This window comes from Trichinella spiralis (assembly GCF_000181795.1).
Source record: "Trichinella spiralis strain ISS 195 chromosome Unknown Scfld1, whole genome shotgun sequence".
Classification (NCBI taxonomy): Eukaryota; Metazoa; Nematoda; class Enoplea; order Trichinellida; family Trichinellidae; genus Trichinella; species Trichinella spiralis.
This window is the reverse complement of record NW_003526940.1, coordinates 425,047-447,133: the sequence shown is the minus strand read 5'-3', so window position 1 is coordinate 447,133 and position 22,087 is coordinate 425,047. Positions and strand designations below refer to the sequence as shown.

The 22,087-nt window shown below is 30.8% G+C and overlaps 5 protein-coding genes across 5 annotated transcripts; all 5 read left to right on the top strand.

Annotated features, from left to right (window-relative positions):
- Positions 1–22: 22 nt before the first annotated feature.
- Tsp_07201 (hypothetical protein) lies at positions 23–1,863 on the top strand. Its single transcript, XM_003381446.1, has 4 exons — positions 23–175; positions 277–382; positions 578–1,062; positions 1,267–1,863. The coding sequence occupies exons 1-4, from the start codon at positions 23–25 to the stop codon at positions 1,861–1,863; spliced, it is 1,341 nt and encodes a 446-aa protein (XP_003381494.1).
- Positions 1,864–4,353: 2,490 nt separating this feature from the next.
- Positions 4,354–4,713, top strand: Tsp_07202 (conserved domain protein). Its single transcript, XM_003381445.1, has one exon. It carries the CDS (start codon positions 4,354–4,356, stop codon positions 4,711–4,713), a length of 360 nt encoding a protein of 119 aa, XP_003381493.1.
- Positions 4,714–13,564: 8,851 nt separating this feature from the next.
- Tsp_07203 (putative POU domain, class 3, transcription factor 3) lies at positions 13,565–14,271 on the top strand. The gene is made up of 2 exons (XM_003381444.1): positions 13,565–14,099; positions 14,243–14,271. The coding sequence occupies exons 1-2, from the start codon at positions 13,565–13,567 to the stop codon at positions 14,269–14,271; spliced, it is 564 nt and encodes a 187-aa protein (XP_003381492.1).
- A 2,199-nt stretch (positions 14,272–16,470) lies between these two features.
- Tsp_07204 (conserved hypothetical protein) lies at positions 16,471–17,791 on the top strand. The gene is made up of 4 exons (XM_003381443.1): positions 16,471–16,521; positions 16,933–17,009; positions 17,098–17,111; positions 17,610–17,791. The coding sequence occupies exons 1-4, from the start codon at positions 16,471–16,473 to the stop codon at positions 17,789–17,791; spliced, it is 324 nt and encodes a 107-aa protein (XP_003381491.1).
- A 1,658-nt stretch (positions 17,792–19,449) lies between these two features.
- Tsp_07205 (homeobox protein abdominal-B) lies at positions 19,450–21,915 on the top strand. The gene is made up of 4 exons (XM_003381442.1): positions 19,450–19,799; positions 20,286–20,493; positions 21,420–21,677; positions 21,883–21,915. Exons 1-4 carry the CDS (start codon positions 19,450–19,452, stop codon positions 21,913–21,915), a joined length of 849 nt encoding a protein of 282 aa, XP_003381490.1.
- The last annotated feature ends 172 nt before the right edge of the window (positions 21,916–22,087 follow it).

The following is a 22,087-nucleotide window of genomic DNA, read 5'->3' as shown; positions in this document are numbered from 1 at the left end:
CAACAATACAGAGAAAGACAATATGCAGGGTTGTTCTGAAAATGCAGAATCTCTGTCAAGAACAGACAATAATGAGGAAGCTCTGATGGATGTATTTGAATCGGAAAGTTGGGAAACGAATCTTGAAAGACTTATCGAAACGAATCAGTGTGATGAAAATGAAAACGACTTGAAGGTTTTATTTGTTTATTCATCTATTTGTTTATACTTTTTATTAATTTCTGAATTTGGCATTGATATTTAAAATTTTGATTTTTTCCACTCGGACAACTTTAGGCAGTGGAAAATGAAGATACATCGACATTTTTATTAGCTGATTCAGCTGAATTGTTATCTTCGGATGAAAAAACTGGACCGAGCGATTCGGATTTCTGGACTGGAAGTTTGTCTATTTCGACTCTTAATGACGAAGAAATAGAAGCAGAAGCGAAACAAGAACAATTACAAGATGTAAACCAAGAAGAAGAAATAGAAAAAGGAGATGAACAAAGGGAAGAAGTAGAAGACAAAGAAGAAGATGAAATTGATGATGATGATGATGATGAAAAAGCAGATGAATCTTTAAAAATATCTGCAGCCGATGAGGAAAGTGACGTCGATACAGATACAGAAATTCAACAGTTGACCATCGGATCAGTGGAAAAATTGTCTGAAGATGGACCGCCAGTATTATTGCCAATGACCTATGATAGCTGTCCATCTACTCCACATGATAACAGTGCGAGCCAGCAGTTGACAATGCCATTGTTGTTGAAAGCGAACGATAATGCATCTCGTGTTTTGTCTGTAAATCGAGACGATTCAAATGAAGAAGCACTGGAGATTGGAAATCAAGACAGTCCAATTTCTAGTAAGCTGAAAGAATTGAATTCATCTGAGCAAGCAGTCTCAGAAAAACAACCAGGCCAACGGAAAAAGCCACTCAGCAAGCGAAGCAGTGAAACTTTACGAAATAGTGCGGAATCATCACCTTTGGAAGAATCACAGTCAGTTTTCTATACACCCTCGAGTTCTGTTCACTTTCCAACATTTACTGATTATGCAGCCGATTCCACTAGTAAAGTCACCACACCGGGATCTTATTTTGACCAATCCAAATATCCACTTGCAGAAGAAGATAATTGCATTAATCGATCGAGTGATTATGAAAGCTTTACAAAACTGTGTTCATTTAGTGGGGAATTATTTGACCATCACCAGCAGCAGCAGCAGCAGCAACAACAACAACAACAACAGTATAGCTTAACAGCGTTGAATTCTTTTCAGTCTACGTCTTCAGCTGCTGAAATGCAGCAAATTATGGGTGCCAATAATCCATCAGTATCCATGGCTAGTTATAATTCACCATCGTTCACATTGCAACACGGCAGTAATAACAACGCAAACAACAGCAATAACAACAGTAATGCGAATTTGCAGTATTCAGCCGGTACATTGTCATCATATTATTATTATCCACCAGTGACTAGCAATGTCTGTCAGCCTGTGGATGGTGATTTGGGACTTTCAACGGCAGGTCTGAATTCGAATTTTTACGTCAACCCATATATGCCATTTGGTGGTTCATCAACAGTTGGATATTTTCAACCGAATTCGACTGCAGCAACCGCGACAGGAGCTTCCGCAGCATCGATGACTGCCCCGTCCAACAATGCTTCGCCGATGGAACTCGGTGTGATGGGATTACCTCAAGAAGCTCACTCTGCAGCAGTGAGTGGCTTTCAGCAGACATCAGCAGAAAATAATTTGGTCGCAACTGTAGCCGGCTCGGTGCAGGCAAATCCGACTACTATAGCCGGTGAAAACAGTTTGTTTTATAACAATTTATCCCAAACAGCATTGATGTCTGACAGTCGTAGATGAGAAAAAACCATCACAGTATTTTTAAGTAATGAATATTTCGCTTTCTTGTTCATTATTTTTGTAAACAGCTGTTTTTCTTATTTATTCTTTTACTACCGTTGTTTACTGTATTGGAATGTATTTTTATTTGTGTTACACACTAGTACACATTTCCTTTTACCATACTACTGTAAAATACTTTGAAGTCTGTTTTTGATAAACCAAACATAATGTAAATTGCCTTTTTTGTATCGGTTTGACTTTTTTGATAAGTGGAATATCGATAAAATTGTATTCATTATAGAAATTAGAAATATCAAATTTTTAATTTTTTGCCCGAGGATTTAACATTGATTAATAAAAAGAACTTATTATTAGGTAAATTATCATACCAAGAGTTGAAAAGTTGTAGTAATGTGTATTATATATATGTCGATGAATGGGGCAAGTTTTCTGAAAACGGTGGATATCAAGAAATGTGAACTTTTTGGTACTGTATATACATCGATGATTAATTGAATTAATGATTAAAATCGCTTCAGCAATTAAACAACGAAGTACTTATAAGTTCTTTGAAAAAATGCTAAGACTATACGTTAGATTTCTTCTGTTCGATTTGCGAATCTGTAAAGAGCGTACTGTTTAAGGATGGAAAATTAATTTCCATGTATTATTTATTTCACGTTACATTAGCAGTGTATTCTTTTTTACCGTTTCTTGTATTATTAGCATTTTGAAAGTATAATTTATTATTGAAGTGACTGTCAAATCTCATCAGTGGTTTTGTCAAACTGCAGTGACGGTAAAGGAGTGCCAAATTTAAATGCAATAATATCTGTCATAATGATACGTTCTTTATTTGTAATTTGAAGTAATAATTGTTTTTTTTTGATTCAACAACATTTTGTGCACAATTTATCTAATCCATTTTATTAAAATCAGACTAATTTGACGTTTTTTGTTTGGGGATGTCGTAATTCAATATAAACTATTAACTTATTTAGCGGTTCATCGATTCGACAAAATTGTTCTTTATTGAGTATAAAGTTGATGCACTTAACCAGTGATATTCAAATATTAAATCTTAAAACATTATTAAAAGCGACATAAACATTCCTATAAATTACAAGATATTATTCTGTCGGCAGATAACGGCAAAACTTGTTACTGCCTCTTTTCCAGATATAACAACACTGGTTCGAAATTCGACCTATTCAATTAACCTATAAAGAAAAAATAAACAGTAGTTGCTGTTTTCCAATCCTGCCAAACTACAGCAAGTGCTACAAATGCAGCCTGCTGTAAGGCTGTCTAACATTCAATACCAGTTGCTTCCCACTATCCAAGTTACAATGGACTTCACCCGCTGGCGAAAAAATTGATTATGAATTCAACAGCTGTTAGGTCAACAGTTGTTAGCAATCAGATGTCTGTTTTGAACTTTCATCTAAAAGTTGACCCTGAACTACATATTCGCACAGAAATGCCAGCTTCAGACTGTTCAGAGTAGCCAAAATACATTTGCAACATTTTAATTGCAAGAAAGAAATGTAATTGTACATTAATATAATTAATTACACTGAAAAAGTTTCGCCAAGAAAGTAAACTAGAATTTAAAATCTGCATCTTAGATCAAAGTTATAATTTGATCACAGCTTACAGATAAAGTTACTTGATTTTTACATTTATACTGTAGTGTATTGTATTTTGAAATAAATAAATAAATATGCCAATATAAATATTTTACAATAAAAATAAAATTATATTTAAATTTTTATTTAATTTTATGCACTAACTGTTTAATTTCAAAAATTAATTGTCTAATCTTTTAAAATGTCAGTTACAGTATCCTAATACTTTTATTTAAATTAATAGATAAAATCTAAACTGATTAAATTATAATATTTATTTTAAAATATGCAAAATATTTTAAAATAAATATATATTTCTATGTTATAGATTACTTCATCCTTGAAACATAACTCTAGGTCAGAAAACAAAGCATTTGGTAGGTCACAGAAGGCGGGAAAATTGCTGCTCATTAAGTTGTATGACTTCTCTCTGTTGTTTCACTCGAGTCCTTGAGCTGTTGTTGTGTGCGCCTGTCGCTCTTTCAGGTAGCGTGTTATTCTTTCTATATATTTATTTCATTTTTATGTATTAATGTTAGGCTAAAACCTTTAAAGTATTTAATTAAAAATGCATTTATTTCAGTTATTTTAAATTTAAACTAAAATTGTTGAACTTTAAAGTGTTGAATTTTGTATTCATTTCACCTGTTTTTGTTTATTTGAAGAAAGAGAAGTGCCTCTTGCTGTGAGTTGAGTGTTTTTATATAGAATCTGGAGTTGGTTTTAAATTCGCAACTTTAGTATTGCTTTTGACTATTCTGTTTGCAAATTAATACTTTGGTCTGTTTTGTTTTTATTTGTTTTATTAATTTCATTTCATAAAACATACTAAAAATAACTTATTATTTAAAAATAATTTCGGACCTTGACACTGTTGTGTATGGGGCTGCATATGTATATTTGTTTTCAATTGTCTTGCTTTAGACTTGCTCTTCCAAACATGGTCAGCCGGGAAATATACTATTCAGAAAAGTATGAAGACGAGAAAGGATATGAATACCGTCATGTCCACTTGCCGAAATCACTCGTTCGCCTAGTGCCCCGTGGTCGACTGATGACGGAAAGTGAATGGCGCCGAATCGGGATCCAACAAAGCCGCGGATGGGAGCACTACATGATCTTCAATCCGGAGCCGCATGTTATCCTGTTTCGTCGCAAGAAAGTCCTGGAACCGGTGAACAACAACGGTGATGAAAATATGCCGCCAAACGAAGTTCCGAATGATGAGATTTCTAAATGAAAAATGCGTTTAATTTTTACTTGTACTTGATACTTGTATACTTGATCGCTTTAGCTTATGTTTTATCTATTTAACTGCAATGGTTTCGTAATGACTATTGATGATTTTGGTTCATCAATCATTAGTAAAAGTAATTTATTAAATTCTTGACCTTGTATGCAGAATAATTGCAAATTGTATGCATAAAGTGAACAATTATAAATCTAACTGTAGCCAAAGCAGCACGATTATTTAGAAAATTATGCGAGTTATTTGAATTAACTGTAATACTTACAAACATAATTGAAATTAAATTTTAATTTTAAAAATCCTATTACTTTTCAAACTAAATTTATAAATGTAAATTTTATAAACAGTGAAACTGACATAGCGATGAGTTGAACAAAAAAGTAAATTAAAAACAAGTACAATTAATGACCCATATTTTCAAATATAAATATTCTTAATAAATAAAAATATTTTAAATTATTTTCATGCTAAACGCTAAATGAAATTTAAAATGTTATCATTTCCAAATGCAATCATTGACCGATTTTGCCTGTTTTAAATATGTGCATTTTTTGAAATGCCCCAGATTCTATCCGTGTACCTGTGTGCATTTTATGCTAATTTTATGATATCTACTTTCGTTTACTTTTTATTTGAATAAATTAATTTGTTCGTTTATGTCATCTCGATGCATTTTTATTTGCATTTTAATTGATGTACTTAATTATTAATGCTTATTTTATATTGAAATCAAAGCGGTAAATCCAGGCAAATTAATGTTAATATGAAATGAAATCTTGTTTTAAAATTTATTTTTACATTGTCAAGTAATACTTTATTACTTTTGTGAAAAAACTTTTTCGCATAAAATTGTATCTTTTAAAATAATAGTCATCTTAATATGTTATAGTCAATGTCACACTGATGGAACATTAAAATGAGGGTCGTTGGAAAAATTGCAACATGTCAAAACGATGCAATGTCGCGCAATTCACTGCATGAAATAGCATCAACTGAGAAATGGTATTATAAAACAGGATATTTGTAAAAGACTTTCTCGTAAAATGGACCATTAAGCAACAGCTTCTGGGTAAGGTATATAAAAATCTTAAAGTATCTTTTCATAAACGCATTCGACTTCCCTCATTTGACCTCTTGGCTGCTTCCTTATACTGTTTACTTCTTTACGACTCATTGACGCTTATTCATGTATTTACAATCTGAAAATTGAAAATACCGTCATCTCCATTTTGCGAGTTGTAAATTTCAAATAATGCTTCAATGTTTCAATTTGCGGTTATTCTAAATGATTTATTTAATTTTTTTCATCTCAAATTGCCCATGATCTGATACTCAAATATGTTAATCAAAATGTTCATACTAATATTTTATGTACTTAACTGAAAAAATTAGATAATGAAATGTACTGTTAAATTAATTTAAAATTAGTTTTGTTATTGTTGTGAAATATTTAAGCGTAAAATGTTTAAGAATAAATATCGTTCATTTTTCAATAAACTATCTAATCTGACCTAATATGGCAATTATCCGATGTTTTAAAGAATTTTTATTGCTTTATAAAGATTTTTATCTAAGAAACGGAAGTTTCTTATCTGATATTCTTTATTGATTGCTCTATTGTAAGTGCTGTTATGAATTCTTTCTTCAACATATATGCACAATTCATATTTGTTTTGTAAATATCACATTACAAAATGATTCGTTTTTTTCTTTTTAATAACTATTTTTTATTGAAATAAATTTCTATATCTATTTATATGAAATGTATAATTACATCAAATTTGTAATAAACAGATAATAATAATATGTGAATAAATTATATCAACAGTAAGATGATGCGTTAATTGAAAAATGCAGTTGTTGTGAGGAATTTGTTTTCTTTATGGTTGTTGTTGCCTAACTATATGGTAATTTTGCAGTCTGGACGGCGAAATACTTTTCACATCTGACGCCGTTTGGATGTTTATTGTTTGTGATCAAGCCGCTAATGGTTCTCTTTGAAAAGTCTCTTCAAACACTTGCAACGATCAGCTGATGATGATGCCAGTCTATCCGGTGTCAGCTGCCCGGATGTCGGGGCCGTTTTTCAGCCGCTGCTTGAACAACACCAACTGAACATTCGATTGTTTTATTATCCATTGAAAAGCCATGTTTTGCATGCGGAAAAATGGGCTCATCTAATTTTTACATCTTTTCCAATTCGGCAGTGCAATTTGTATTTGAAAAAATATTCGCTATCTTTGTTTGATCAGTCATATAAATTAATTAATTAATAAACTGAAAAATGTAATCAATAAATAAATCATTATTCAAATTCATTTGATGCAATTTTATATATTTATGCTATTCGAAAAGTGTTTCGTTTCAAGCTTATTTATATAATTAATTTCTTAGATAACAGGCAAGATTATAACATGCTTTGATTTATGCCTAAAGCAAAACAATTCCCTAGATAAAATCATTCTTCATTACAGATGGCCTGATTTTTTTTATAAAGATATCTAACAACACACTGATCATTAAAACAATGTAGCTTTCATGTAAAAATTTACGATCAGTCATAGGTAATGAATTGGTTTCTTTTCATATATTTTTGTTTACTAATTTAACATTGCTCAATAGATTACTATCTTTAATTTTTGTTTAATAATTAAAGTTTATTTCAAGCTGAACAGCTTTTAGCGTTTGGTTAATAAATTGTTCGTTAGAACAGTGTTCTTACTAATTAATACAGATATCGTTATTTCACCTGTGAGCATCGTGATAGTTCTTGATTAGAAAACGCAACTTCTATGATTTTTGCAATATTAAAATACATATTGACAAAATGTTACAAAATACTTATATGATATTGAACAGATTTTTAGTATAGTACATGAATATTTTACATATAGTATGCACAGTTCGAAAAGTAAAACCGTTTGTTAAATAATTTGGGTTTGAATGCAGTTAAAAGTAATTTATTGCAAAATCAAGGACAATAATTATTTAAAACATAAATGAAAATTTGTTTATGCACATTTTCTTTTACTTGGTTTTGAGATTATCATTTTATTATATGTATTTATATTATTACTGCGTACATATATCTATATGCGCATCTTTATTTAATCGCAATTTACATGCAAGCAATAAACAACACATGATAACGGAAAAAACTTGCTATTTCAGAAAATATTGTAGTTAATGCAATTTTAATAAGGTGGAGTCTGCGAATTACATTTATCGAATTACACATTGGAATACTGTGCTTGATAATGATGTATTTATTATTCGATAAAATAAAAACAAAATCAGATGTTAGTTATCTATCCATTTATTATAAAAAGAAAGTAACATAATATATTATGTAATAATGCAAAATTAAATTAAATTAAATGAATTGTATATTTCAAAAGTGATCTAATGATTTTTCCAGTGGCTTTGATAACGTTGCATTCTCGTGACGGTTGTTCAACTTTTCAATACAATCACTAACATCTTTCGTAGCGTGTGAAAATGCACAGTTGTTAACCCGCATAATTTACCTGAGGTCAGTGTTTAGGGTCTGCCGAATCCTAAAATGCCCTTCACCTTGGGTACCGTTATCTTTTACTTGAAAACGCCGACGATGCCGGTGGTCGTTTCTTTGCAACAATTGATGACCTAGATTGATTTACCTCTCATGAAAACTTCCCCTTTACTGGGCAACAGTAAAGTCTACTGTAACTGAAACGGTGGACTTGTTTACATTGTCCTGGTATTGGTATAACGGTTGTAAAATGTTTTAGGGTCGCTTTCGTGTGGTCTTGCGGAACTTCTGAACATCAGGACGAAAACAAAACAAAACAAAACAAAATAGAAACAGCAATGATTTGAAAGCTAGATACAGACTTCATTTGTCGGTTCCTGTTTCATTTGTTGCTAATGTTTATCATTTTCCACTGAAATGTCGTTTTTAGTATTTACACATTTTATTTTATTAATAATAATTAGAGACTTCATTTTTGAATATATTCACTTTTATTTTTCACTGTAGTGATGCACAACTACAAATTACATTTAATAATGGAAAGCATATACATCTCCAAAAGTAGGTTTAAGCTTAAAATAAAAACAGACGTTTCAGTTACTTTATTGCTTAACGTATTACCTTACTGTGAACATGTCATTAACTAACAAGATAATGATTTTGCATGATTTGTCAACCGTGGTATCTTAAAAACGCATTTTCAGAGTAGGTTAGCAATGCAATCAACTTTCAGTTTAAGGTAAAATAAAACATGCTGTTATAATGAAGTTAAGTACAGTTTTGGTAATTTGAGGTTTTATGCTTATTTTTACTACAATTTTCTGTTTAGTTTAAACTAATTATTGTTATATGTTTGTACAAAGTTCCGTGAATTTTTAATAAAATGCAAAGCTATTTCCACTAATAAAATGTAAAGCAAACTTAAGTGAAGAGGAAACACAGGATGCAACTGTTTATTTTTTAACTTTACTGCCCATCCGCATTGCAATGCAATGTTATTAGCAAAGAGAATTTTCAGTGATGTAACTTAATTGATAAGTGAAATTAAGTTTTGTGGGATCGCTTTCTCTTTAGAAATTTAAATACTTCCATGCATTACTATAGAATTCACTTCCACTGCATGGGAAAATGTGGATTAGAATCTATGTCTTGTGTTTACCACAAAGTTTGCAAGTGCAATTATTTTCAACAAAATGTTTCATTTCTTGCAAAATATGACGCGAATAAACGAAGTTAAATCATAAGTTATAGTCGAGCAATTAAATTGTGTATGTAAATTGTTATCACTATGAGGAATTTTAACAACACATTGTAAGAACTATTGCCTCATGCATTGATTCTTTGAAGTGCATTTCAAAATTTTTTACCATGGCCAAAGCATAATAATGTCTGAAAACAGTATGAATTTAGCAAGTAAAAAATACAGTATTTTTATAAAGGGGACTGCATTTTGTTGTTTAAATTTTATTTTCATAAAACTTGAGGTAAAGTAGAACGTCCAACTTACTGCTATTATGCAGTAAAAGCTTATGATAATCATGTTTTATATGTGATGATGTTTAGTGGATCTTTACAGCATAATATTTATTTTTTGATTGGAAAAGTCTAGTCATTCAGTTTCAAAAGTCTAAGTCTAAAAAGATCAACTGTCTTTATCGTGTTTGGAAGTAATGTTAATTTTTAATTTTAAGTAAAAAATTCAACAAAGTTATTTTGATTTAACAGCAGCCTGTATGTTTATTTTCTGACCGAAATTCTTTAAAATTTTTTCTTTAAAAGGAAGTCAGCATTATTTGGTGAAAAAAACAGGTAAAACTCTGCTTGGCACCATCCAAGAACAAAAAGACAGAGTGTTCGTTATTTCTTATTGCATACAAAAGGTTGCCTGACCAATAAAATAAAACAACTCACCGTAACCTGATGATACGTTTGAATTTGCAGAAAAAAGAAACTGCCTTTTACCACCGTAAATAACCATGATGTAGTTGATTATGATCGAAAGAGGAATTTGTCGAAAATTTTGTTTTAATAAATACTGTGCAAAATTACATTTATTTTTCACAGTAGTTGTTTTAAAATTTAATTCGTGAATATATTAACCATTGTTTCATATAAACATCACAACCGCATATAGATATGTACATACATACATAAGCTGTAAGTGATGAAGAGCTGTTAGGTGATTTCTGGCAAATTATTTTGAAATTTTAAATGACATTTTGTAAGGTTGAGAAAAAGAATTTCTTTCATTTAGAAGGATAAAAAAATCATGTGTTTAATTTTACATCCTTCATAAATTAAACAAAAAGCATTCAGTCAGTTTTTTCGTTTTGTAAATTTTTGCATTTAGAAGGCATTTTGACTGATACAATTTACTACTTTTCAATTGCTCAAATTTAATATGCTGAATTTACTTATATTTTTGAAAATATACAATTTTATCATTTTCACAGCCATTCAGTACTTATTAAATTTCATATATAAAGATCATTTGTCATAAGATGTTCCTTACTTTAGTTGAAATGCAAAGAAAATGGCCTACGTTTGCAGTAGTACGTTAAAAATTTATTACATGAACTTCGAGTAGACTGAAAGCATGATTTAGCTGCTGCAAGAACACTTTTATATATAAAAAATCAGCTATGACATGTGAATCAGAAATTAGAATGAAATCAGATGTGAAACATATGGACATATAAAATAATATCACAATTAATTGGCAGAAAAGAAAGATTTAAAATACAAAATTGTTTTTTTAATATAAATACTTATTTAAGTAAAACAGTGCATTCATATTTTGCTCCTCTAATTTCACAAAAAAATTTCATGCTCACTAAACCATTGCATTTAATGAATTTTTGCATTCAACTCTAGCAAAATTCTTTAATAATATTACCTTTATTTTGTTTTCTTTATTAATTATAATGAATTATGGATAGCTAGTTAATTTTTTTTATAAATATCTGTCCACTAACTAAATTACAGACAATCAAATTGGAACAATAATAATAGCTATTCCTTGCTTAATTGAATGAACAACTATTAAATACATAACTATTATATAATGCTTATTCATAATTTACTTAATAAAATTTTGTTTAACAGATATCTTTGAAAAAGTCAAGGTTCCGTTTTTACTGTCTACTTTTTTTTAAGTTTATCATTTTATAAACTTAATATGCATTTATAAATCACATTGCAATAGTTATTGCTAATAAATTATTACTAAATAATACTAACCAAAAGTTAAAATATAATGCGGAAATTTATTTATACATCACGAGAAACATTTTAATAAATTTAAATTTTATGCATATAAATGATTGATCAAAAATGAAGAAAGCGAAAAAAGCAAATGAGCATAACGAAGTTATAATAGATTAAAAAAATACATGTTTATTCATACTTTAAAAATTCATTGCTCACTCCTGCATTCTTATGCTCCTCCTTTGCCTTTAAAGAAGCAAATCTCATTAGTACCATTGAACATTTGCAATTTCGAATTTTAATAGATTATTTAACTTTTGCTATGAAATTTACTGGATAGTATGAAGTATTTTTAAATTTCAACTTTATTTTTAAAATAACAAAGAAAATTATGCTCATTTAAACAATATTAATGTTTCGTATTATCATAGTACTGCTCTCTTGTCTTATTAAAAATCAATTGTTTACATATACATACGTAATATAGATAAGATCATAACACAGAGCACTAAATTGTCATTTTATTCCAATATTCAAATTTATAAGTACTTTTAAATTTATTAATTGTAAAAGAAATTATTTTAAAAAGATATTTATACAATCAGTATATATATATATATATATCCTAAATTCATTCAAAAAAATTAGACTGTTTTATAAATTAGAATGCTAATTTTACATTTATCGTAAAAATATAAAAAAGTGAATCTAAAAGTAACTACCAAGTTGAATGGAAATTTATTTTTTTGTGATTGTTGTTCTTGCTTTTTTTAAAAATATCTACCAAATAGGCAATTTTCGATTAAATATATTGATTGAGCAAAAAAGCAATTGAAAAGCATTACTCAAACTCCGAATCAAAAGATGCAATTAATTTTTATAAAATTAAAAAAATAAGAAGTAAACAAATAAATAAAGAAATATAGAAAAAGAGTAAATAATGAGTAATTTGTCACTTTTTGAAGTAATCACATGAAATAATATATCTGCATGTATGCATATGAGCGAGGAGGCATGTAGATGTGTATACATGAATATATATAAGCTCGAAAAACATGCAAACCACAGCCGCTTGGATATTTAGTGGGTGCGGGCCGGCGGCAAGCTGTTGTTAGTGAGTTGAAAAGTATGCAGGGCGGCAAGATCAAAGGCGGCCAACTTGTCCGTTGCATCAGTCCGCTGACAGATAAACTGCCGCGTGAAGATTCGACAACGTCGTTATCAAGAGCCGCCTGTTTTGAAAATGTCGTCGACGTACGAACACAGAAAACGCCTGTCTCATAGTGGAGTAGTTTTTCTTTTTTCTTTCATCATTGAAACCATTGCACACTGATGCGTTTGAAATAAAGTTTATTTATTTATTTATTTATTTATCCCAAGTATATTTATTCTCATTATTCAGATATAGACTTGTTTGTTGCCGTTTGTTTACTTCTCCTTTCTATTTTTTTATTCAATTACAACCATCTGTGCCGCTCCTGTTTTCTCTTTTTTTTGATTTTTTTTTCAAAAAATCGCTTGGTGGCACCTTGCACGCTCCAATAAGGTGAAGTGTCCCACACAACCACTAACAGGCGAGATTCACCTGATCACGTGATCAAGAACAAAAGATGCCGCCATGATTACAGTAAACTCGTTCGGCCTTCGATGTACTCGGGGGCGCTTCAGTCGTCTTGCCAGCAGTCTGAGTGGTGCGACCACGAATGGGCGGGACAATTGATTTTTCAATTCCGACGCATCTTTAATTCAACATGTCTGTTACAGTGTTGTCAAGCGGTCGATCTGCTGGCCAATCAGACTTGTTTCGGTTAGCTCTTGGCTGCGGCGCGCGAAATTGTGCGCGTTCAGCCGTATACCGTCACGTTTTCCATGCTTTCTATCGCCATGAATCCCGCATTTATGCATCCGTTTAATAGCAACAACGGCATCATCATCACCACAACCACCTCCACAAATGCCAGCACCAGCACCAACACCAACACCAACACTAGTAGTAGCAATAATGACAACAACAACAATAACAGTAACAACAGCACTGCCTTGAATTGCAAATCACAACAGTTGCTGTTCGATGCTATTTCACCAGCCACTCCTAAACTGGTAAACAGCAGCCAGGCGTCTGTGATGACCAGTCCAACAGCACTGTGTCCGTCTAGCTTTTCTATTGCATCCCGTTGTAATGCTTGGAATCCAGCTACGGCTGATTCGCCCGGCGCTTTTGCGCTCGGCCAGAACTCGGTGCGTGTCAGTCCGACCTACTATTATGAGGCAGCTAATCGGGATGCAGATCGCAAGTCTTCCGCTTTGAAGATGTGGCCAAGCGGGTATGATTTTTCCACTGGCGCCGGGGCGTCTATTCCGACTAACAACGCCAGCGCCATCGACATGTACGCTAATCTGGCTCAACAGACTTGGCCGTACCCCTCTTATCACCCACACCATCATCACCACCATCATCACACAACGCCGCCTACCCATAGCGGATATAATCCATTTCATCAGGTTGGTGCTGGTTCGGCAGCTCGACCTGCGCTTACCGCTGCTGCGGATCCATTTCAGTTCCAAACCGCACCGGCTGAGCTCAACTTTGTCCGCTACACGCAAACCGGGGTTCCATTCAGCGAAGTTACTCACGGCGCCCCTGTCAGCTTTAATCAAGGTATTTTCTGTTACTCCATACAAAATTATTTTTATATTAAGAGCTTTAACGATTAGCGAAATATTCATTATTTTTTTTCTTTGTTTTCAAAATTACATAATATCATTTAATAGTTTCATTATTTACAATTCCTGTGTTTATAGATGAAAAGATAAAACGGATGTTTGGATAAAGATGTTTTAAGGATCAACTTAAACTTAATTCCAAATTAACTTTGCTTTTTGAGCAAAAGTTACTTGGCAATAATATATATGTATATATATTTGGCAAAAATGTTAGCTTCACATTGAATTTGTGCTGCAGGTTGTTCTTTTGAAAAATTTTCATGAACGCCATAACATTATGTATTTGAGCAAATCAATCTCCGTTATGACACTTAGGCTTTCTACTATTATTATATTTTTATCAAATTTGGCAACAACTAATTATTTTTACATTCACTGTTCAATGAAGAGTTTGCTTTATTTTATTGTGCCTTTTTTTATTCTTTGATTTACAAACTTAATACGATGCAAAAGATCGATGTCAAATGATGAGTATAACACACGAACAGTTAAGCAAAAATGAAAAATTTGAAGTATTATAAGTCAATTCATTTAAAAGCATTTATTTCTTTATTCATTGGTCAGTATTTGAGAAAAAGAATCTTAAGTTTCGCTATATTAAGCAGGTGAGCATGCTATTAGAAATGTTTGTTATTTTTGCAATTTGCATACCTTTTTTGTTGGTCAACTTTTCCATACATCATTCCCAAAATTATAGATTTAACATTATGTATAAATAAATGAAAAAGTAACTGCAAATTGTTGAATTCACTTTTTGCTATTTTCTAAAATTTAACTTTTTTATGTTTCTTATCTTCAATGCATTCGTAACACTTTGTAAATGCAAATGCTTAAACTACTTAGATAGTTCTCATTCATCATTTAGTGAAACGCTAACATGTGAAGTGTTGGTTTTGAGAAAAAAGTGCTATATAAAATTAGTTAACATCTTCCACTAAAGTACATGCACATATATATATATATAATTACAGTGATGAAATTTGTGTTTTCCTTTTTTATTAAAAGTCTGCTTAGATTATTATAAAAGGAATATTTATTTGATTGAAAATTCCATTCTTTTGCTTTTAAGCTTTTTTCAAGAAGGGCACGCCATTTTCAAGAGAAATTTTGTAATAACATTATCTTCATTTTAACATTGCATTCTTTTGTCAATGAATTATTATTACATTTTAATACAAATTTATTTATATGAAATCTTTGTAAATTATTCCAGTAGTACCAATGTAAACTTAATTCTGGGATACATTTGTAGTGAAAAATTTAATAAATTTTATGTTATAATTTACTTTAAAGAAATTACAAAGCTGATCAGTGTGACTTGTTAGTTTGAATTTTTTTTACAAAACCAACTTTCAAGCATATTTACAGCTGAGACAGTTGCAAAAGCAAAAAAACTTTCCATCTGAAAGGTCGCTTCATTTTTAGATCGAAAATTTTCAGTCTGAAGTAACTTTCCCATAAATTTTATAAAACTCTATTTCAAAAACATATTCATCCGCAGTTTTATATAAAAGTATGAAGAATATACAGCTCATATGAAGAAATTAGCCAAACGCATTGTTTTGCAGCATATTTCTAATTCGGCTGTTTTTTTACGTTTTATCAAAAGTTGATGCTAAACTTTTCACGTGAAATACAATTAAGGAAAAAAATTTTTTTTTTCTGTATATTTTTGCATTCACTTTTGTGAAATAAAAAATTAATGTAATACATCATTTATGCCGGTGAATTATGAAAAAGCAGCCTTTTCATCACATGTCGCTTTTAGTAGTCAGTCATTCAGAAAGGGTTAATCCAAATAGCTAAAGTTTGTCAAATAAGAATACCAATTTCTTTATTCTTTTGTCTGCACTGTTTCTATTACTTTTATGCTTTTGTCACATGGAATCTTTCAAATATTTAAATTGAATTTTCTGCGGGAAGATTTGCATACAACGTAAGCTTCTCTAATCAAGTCGGCTTTTCTAACAGTTTGCTGTTGATGCTGTTGTTGGCTTGACAAAAGAAGTTTTTCACTGTTCAAAGCTTGAAAAATTAGGCAAACATTATGCAACCTTTTGCTATTGGTGTTGCTTGTCCGACGGCGGCTTCATCAAAAGCCAAAGGATGTTGACGCTTTTGTCTTTTTTCAGAAGACGCGACGACAGTAGATAATTTTCCATGAGAATACTGCACTGCTTTTGTTGCTAATGTTTGCCTGTAAAGTGATGACTAAGCAACTGAATTTAGTTGCCATTTTTTATTTCATTTACTTTGCTTCACTTGTTGCTATATATATATGCATATATATAATTTTACTGAATAATATGATAGAAGTTTGTCTTAAGCAATTGAAAGTTAACAGTGCTTGGCAGTTAGTTTGTCAATAGTGTCTATGCAGATTATGATGTCTGAGAAATTGAAATTTTTTTCCAGTTAAGTGCTACTAGAGCTATTTAAAAAAATATCCATTAATGAATATGTATTGAATTTCAAATAGTCTTACTTTTGTTTGGTATTGACATACAACATGAACTATATGATGGGAAACAAATTGGATGTGATGCTAAATAGAATGCTTTGCTAGAAGGCATTGTTATTTTAATTAGCAGTGATTGAAAATGTATATTAAGAGTTGCGTTAGTATTTTATTTGCAAACAGTGTAAACTGTCAGTTGTAAATTTAAAAGGGAGCATATTTTGTAAAAAAATCATAAATAGAAAATACCAATCCATGTGATAAAAAAATGAATTTTTTCATTAAATTTAAATTTAGCAAATAATTTAAGAAAAACAGACCTTCATTTGGGCCAACTAGGCCAATCTGGTTTGCTATTTATCAGCCGTCTGATGTGCGTCAATTTTTGTATTCTTTGGCCAATTTATTATTAATGTTTAAAGTGAATTATGACAAACTATCTGATGTTTTTAATTAAAATGTTACTGATTTTCAGAGAAACGTATACTGGTGATTTACTAACTTAAGGCAGCTTATCTGTAATATCTACTTTATTTATTATTTAATCACTACTTTTGTAGTAATACGAAGCATGTTCTTTTCATAATAAAGGTGTTTGCATTGCAGTAAATTATATATATATATATATATAATTTTTAAATACTTCGTTATCTAAAATTCTTATATTCAGTTCTTTTCTATAAGTTTAAAGTTTTGTATTTTTCAAATATTATTTATCAATAAGTATAGATGAACTGTAAAAATATTTTCTTCTGTTTTTTAATTTTTGCACATTAACTGATTCAAATCGTCTGAAATTTTTATTACAATTTTTCAAATTGAGTAGAATTGTTAAGGGATTTTTTTTTCTTTCTTCTTCTTTCCGACAAATTCCCCAATCAACGTTGAATCGTAAAATTTAATTACCTTAAAATCTGGCAGAACTGAATTGTCATCATGAAAGTTAGAAAAGTGGAATAAAATAAGAAATAAAAAAGCATTTTTAAGCTGATAAAAATGTCCGACAATTGTCAGATGAAAGGAAGATTTGCCTTTTCGAAATGATGTACGTCCAGTTGTTGTTCATAGATTGCTGCTGCGATCACGTTGAGCCGATATTAGACGTTTTCTATAATATCTATGTGCTGTTGGATTTTCTGAGATCAGTCGTCACCGCTGCATATGCTTGAATAGCTTCTCAAAGGTTGGGAAATAGCGGCCAATGACCTCTTATTTCTAATTTGTTTCGTAAATCTTTTTAAATCTGCTTTTGAAAAATTTCTCAAAAACTCACAAGTAGTCGATGTAGCAGTCGGCAAAATCAAAAAGAATCCAGTTTACAGAGTTTACTGCTGCCGTTGTTGATGCTGATGTTTTGTACAATTTGTTCGCTTGCTTGCTTCATTTCAAACAAGAAAAAACTAAAAGCTTAAGCATAAATTTATTAATCTCTCATTAGCATATGAAATTTTTCTCTCAACATGTTATTCTTTTGTAACAACTAAAAAAGCGATGCACTATGTTGATCAGCCAGCTATAAGCTGGTTAAGCTAGTTATAAGCTGTGATTTTCGGCTAATGTTAGTCAGCTTGTTGAAACGGAATCGTTTATTTGCCAATAAACGCCACGGATCAACAGACAATTTGCTATAAAGCACTATTGTGTTTTTGACATATTGGGATAGTAAAAATGAAATACGAGCTCGACAGAAGGTGACGAAGCACCCCATATAATAGGCCGCCAATGGTGGGTCATCGAATTAGTCAATGCCCGCACGCAGAAGTAATGTACAAAACATTTATTGTTTTCTTTTTTCTTCAAATAAGTTTTTCATCAGCACGCAAATTGTTTGGAAGAATTATTAACTGAAATATTAAATTTTTCGTCTTTCAATTTTTAAAACTTATTCTACTGCTACTCTTATGAGAAGAAAGCCAAAAAAAGTCATCATTATAATGATTCTTAGATCAATGGCAGCAACGCATGAAATTTGCATTTGCACTGAGGCTCAGTGGTATTGCAAATACAGATAAGCAGTAATAAATGCTTTTTCTGAATAAATATACTTTTAATGCAAGGAAAAGGATGAATATTCATCAAGCATGCATGTGATAAAAGAAAAAATGTTTCCAAATTGCACTATTTTATGCAAATTTTACATTAATCAAAAGATGTAGATTTTAAATGAAATAACTGAATAATTGGCTTTTGTCATGAAAAACAGCAACAAAAAATTATGTACCAACTGTACGTAATAAAAGCACATATATATTTTTTGAAAATATTTGCATTAAAATTATTTGAATTAAGCATTCGATTTGAAGTAGTTGAATTGCTCAAGGAAATAAATAATTGATGCTGATATTTTGCAACATTTCTTTATTCTTGTAGCGGTGATTGCATGTTGATTTTCCTGTACAACTTCCTTTCACATGCATTGCTTACCCATCCATGCATTACGTGTAAATTACAGGGTGCGAAGAAGAATTTCATTTTGTAAAATTTATGGCATCCGGATGAACTGCCAGTTTTGGTGAAATTATTTCGCGTTATTTATACAAGTATACGTTAAAGATTTAATCTGAAATTAAAATAATTTATGTGATGTTGAAAATGGAAAATTTTGCCTTCTTATGCTCGTGAAGCATTTGTTGCAGTGCAATGCTCAAGCACTGAACGACAATAATATTAATAAATAACAATAACAAAACACTGCCATTAAAGCTCGGCAAAATTGACAGCATATTGAATTAAGTATAATTGCCTCATAGATAAAATAGACCGTTTGAATGCATTAAATTATCATAATAATATGCAAATTTTCATGAACTCTAATATATGAATTTTAATGCAATTGCACAAATTTCAATGTCGTATCTTATTAACGATTGTTTTTCATTTTTTTTCTGAAGATCACAGTATTGAGTGGACGAATGCACTGTCAATACGGAAAAAGCGGAAGCCGTATACAAAGTACCAGACGTTGGAGTTGGAAAAAGAATTCCTTTACAATGCTTACGTGTCGAAGCAGAAACGTTGGGAACTCGCCCGAAGTTTGGGTCTTACGGAACGACAAGTGAAAATTTGGTTTCAAAATCGTCGGATGAAGCAAAAAAAGCAGCAGCAGCGTGCTCAAGCCGAAGCGACAAGCACATCCCAAGCCCAACATGCACTTTGCTCTTCGTCTACTACTCCGACGTGAAACAGAAGCTGATTTCCAGATGATGGCTATTTCGTTTTTTGAACGAAGCTAGCTGATGATGGAATTATAAAATGAGCAAAAATGTTTGCTCTCTCAATTGCGCGTTGACATCGCCTTTGTTTTTTTTCTTTCGTTATTCTTTCTTTTCATTTTGTATAAATTAACATCAACAATGCTCTCTCATTAATTTTCTTATTATTCATTATGGATTAATAAGAGAAAAAAGGACATTTTTCCGTTTATTCTGTTGTTTATTCATTAAAGTGAATAAAGAAAAATGTTCAAATTAAAGTGTTTCTTTTTGCATTTTTAATATTATAAAAGTCCTTCGTTATTATAATTTGAAATGCTCAGTCGAAAGAAATTACTTGCAATTTTATAAAAAAAAGAAGTAAAGTTATAAAGAAACGAACTTATTTATGAATACAACATTTTTCAAATTATAATATTCAATTTTTAAAGTAAACAAATCTTTTTAATAGCTCAGCATGCATTCAATTAAGTGAATCTTGCCCATCATCATCACTTAGATATTTGGTCAATGTTTATTGTGTTTATTGTGCAAAATCATTTGCAAATGTTAATAAAATAATAATTTGCAATTTGTTGCTGAAATGCAGTGTAGATGAAGTATTGATGAATAAGCTGCGGTCATGGGAATCTGTCTATCTGAGCATCAGCATCAATACAGTCAGTGATTCAAAAGTTTTATTGCTCCGCTGACATCTTGCATTGTGCAAATATGATTAAGCCTAGTTCGTGGCACCGAGGGTGTTTGCCAATTTGTCTGTCCAAGATTTTGCTGGAAATTTCATTTTCATTTGTTCTGTTTGATTCGACACTGTACAGCATATATGCCATAAAATTGGTTTTATTGCTTCATTTGTCACGTCGATGCTGAAACATTTTGCCCTTTCTGTTTATTCACATATGGAATAGAGTAAACTGAGCTTAATGCATTTTCTCGTATTTAACAAAATTATCAAAATTTTCAAGCTTTAAAAAATGAAAGCTTCACATTGACGGATTATAACAAAATTATATATTATAAAATTGACCACAAAAGACAACAAACAATCTATTTGCTGAAATAAACCGTTTCTCATTGCATAAATCAGTTATTGATCATTTAGATAATAATAAATTTATATTACACTGTTATAAACAGTTTATTTAATTAATAGGTTTTGCAAAAATTATTATAAAATAAAATAACTTTATTATCACTCCAATAATATGGTAAAGTCACAATAATATTCATTTAGTAAAATTGCTCTTTAGTTGAAGCAGTATTTGAACAGTTAATAAATTTATTCCTCCAATTTTGTTTTTCATCCATTTCAAGTAGGTTCAATGTTTGTAGTTTGTGAAACTTGAAAATTATTAAAGCTGATGGATTTGTTTTATTATCATTTAGGTTGAAATGAAAAAATCGAGTATTATGTGGATGTGGCTCTTATTAAACTTTGCATAATTTATGAAAATCGATCATATTTAACATTTTAACATTTAACAGTTAAAGTTTTTTTACTCTGCTTAAGTGGTGGTCATTTGAATTTCAAAACTGAGATATGGAAATGGAATATAAGTTTCAGGAATATTTGTTCGTTTAAAAGGTCAGATTTTATGTTCAAAACAGCCAGGCTGAGCCGAAAGTTCGACTCGTCGATGCAATTTTACCAATGCTAAAGGATGAAGTCATAAATGTGTTTTACGATCACATTTTACAACCCAGACAGCTGCTATGGACTGTTGGCAAAATTGTTTCCAACCAATTGGTAGCAATCTGTCAAAGTGGTCGATTCATTTCTGCTATGCAAAAGTTTCAGTTGATCGCCCCCGATCAAACTGCCAGCTCAAAAAGCCGCGCACGCGTATGCAAAGCAAAATTATAGCCGCATACAATCACACTGTACGGGCAACAATAGCCGGACAATATGGCGGCCAGAAACGCCCACGCTCATAAATTTAGCAATACAATTTTATATACTTTTACATTGACCGACAGTTTAATAAACAAAATTGACCATCGCGTTCCGCCATAAATTTACATTTAGATGAATTTTTAATGATTTTCAGGTATACTGTCACGTATGCAATTCAAAATATTAACTATTTAGGAATTTGATTATTTTTTATTTACAAATACCATCAGATTTGAGAATAAATTTCATTCAGAAAATGATAACAAATGCACCATTTAACGCCAACATTATAACATGTTCTTTTGAAAAGAAATACAATATTAAAAATTATTTTTTTATTAAAAAGAATGCAAAATATC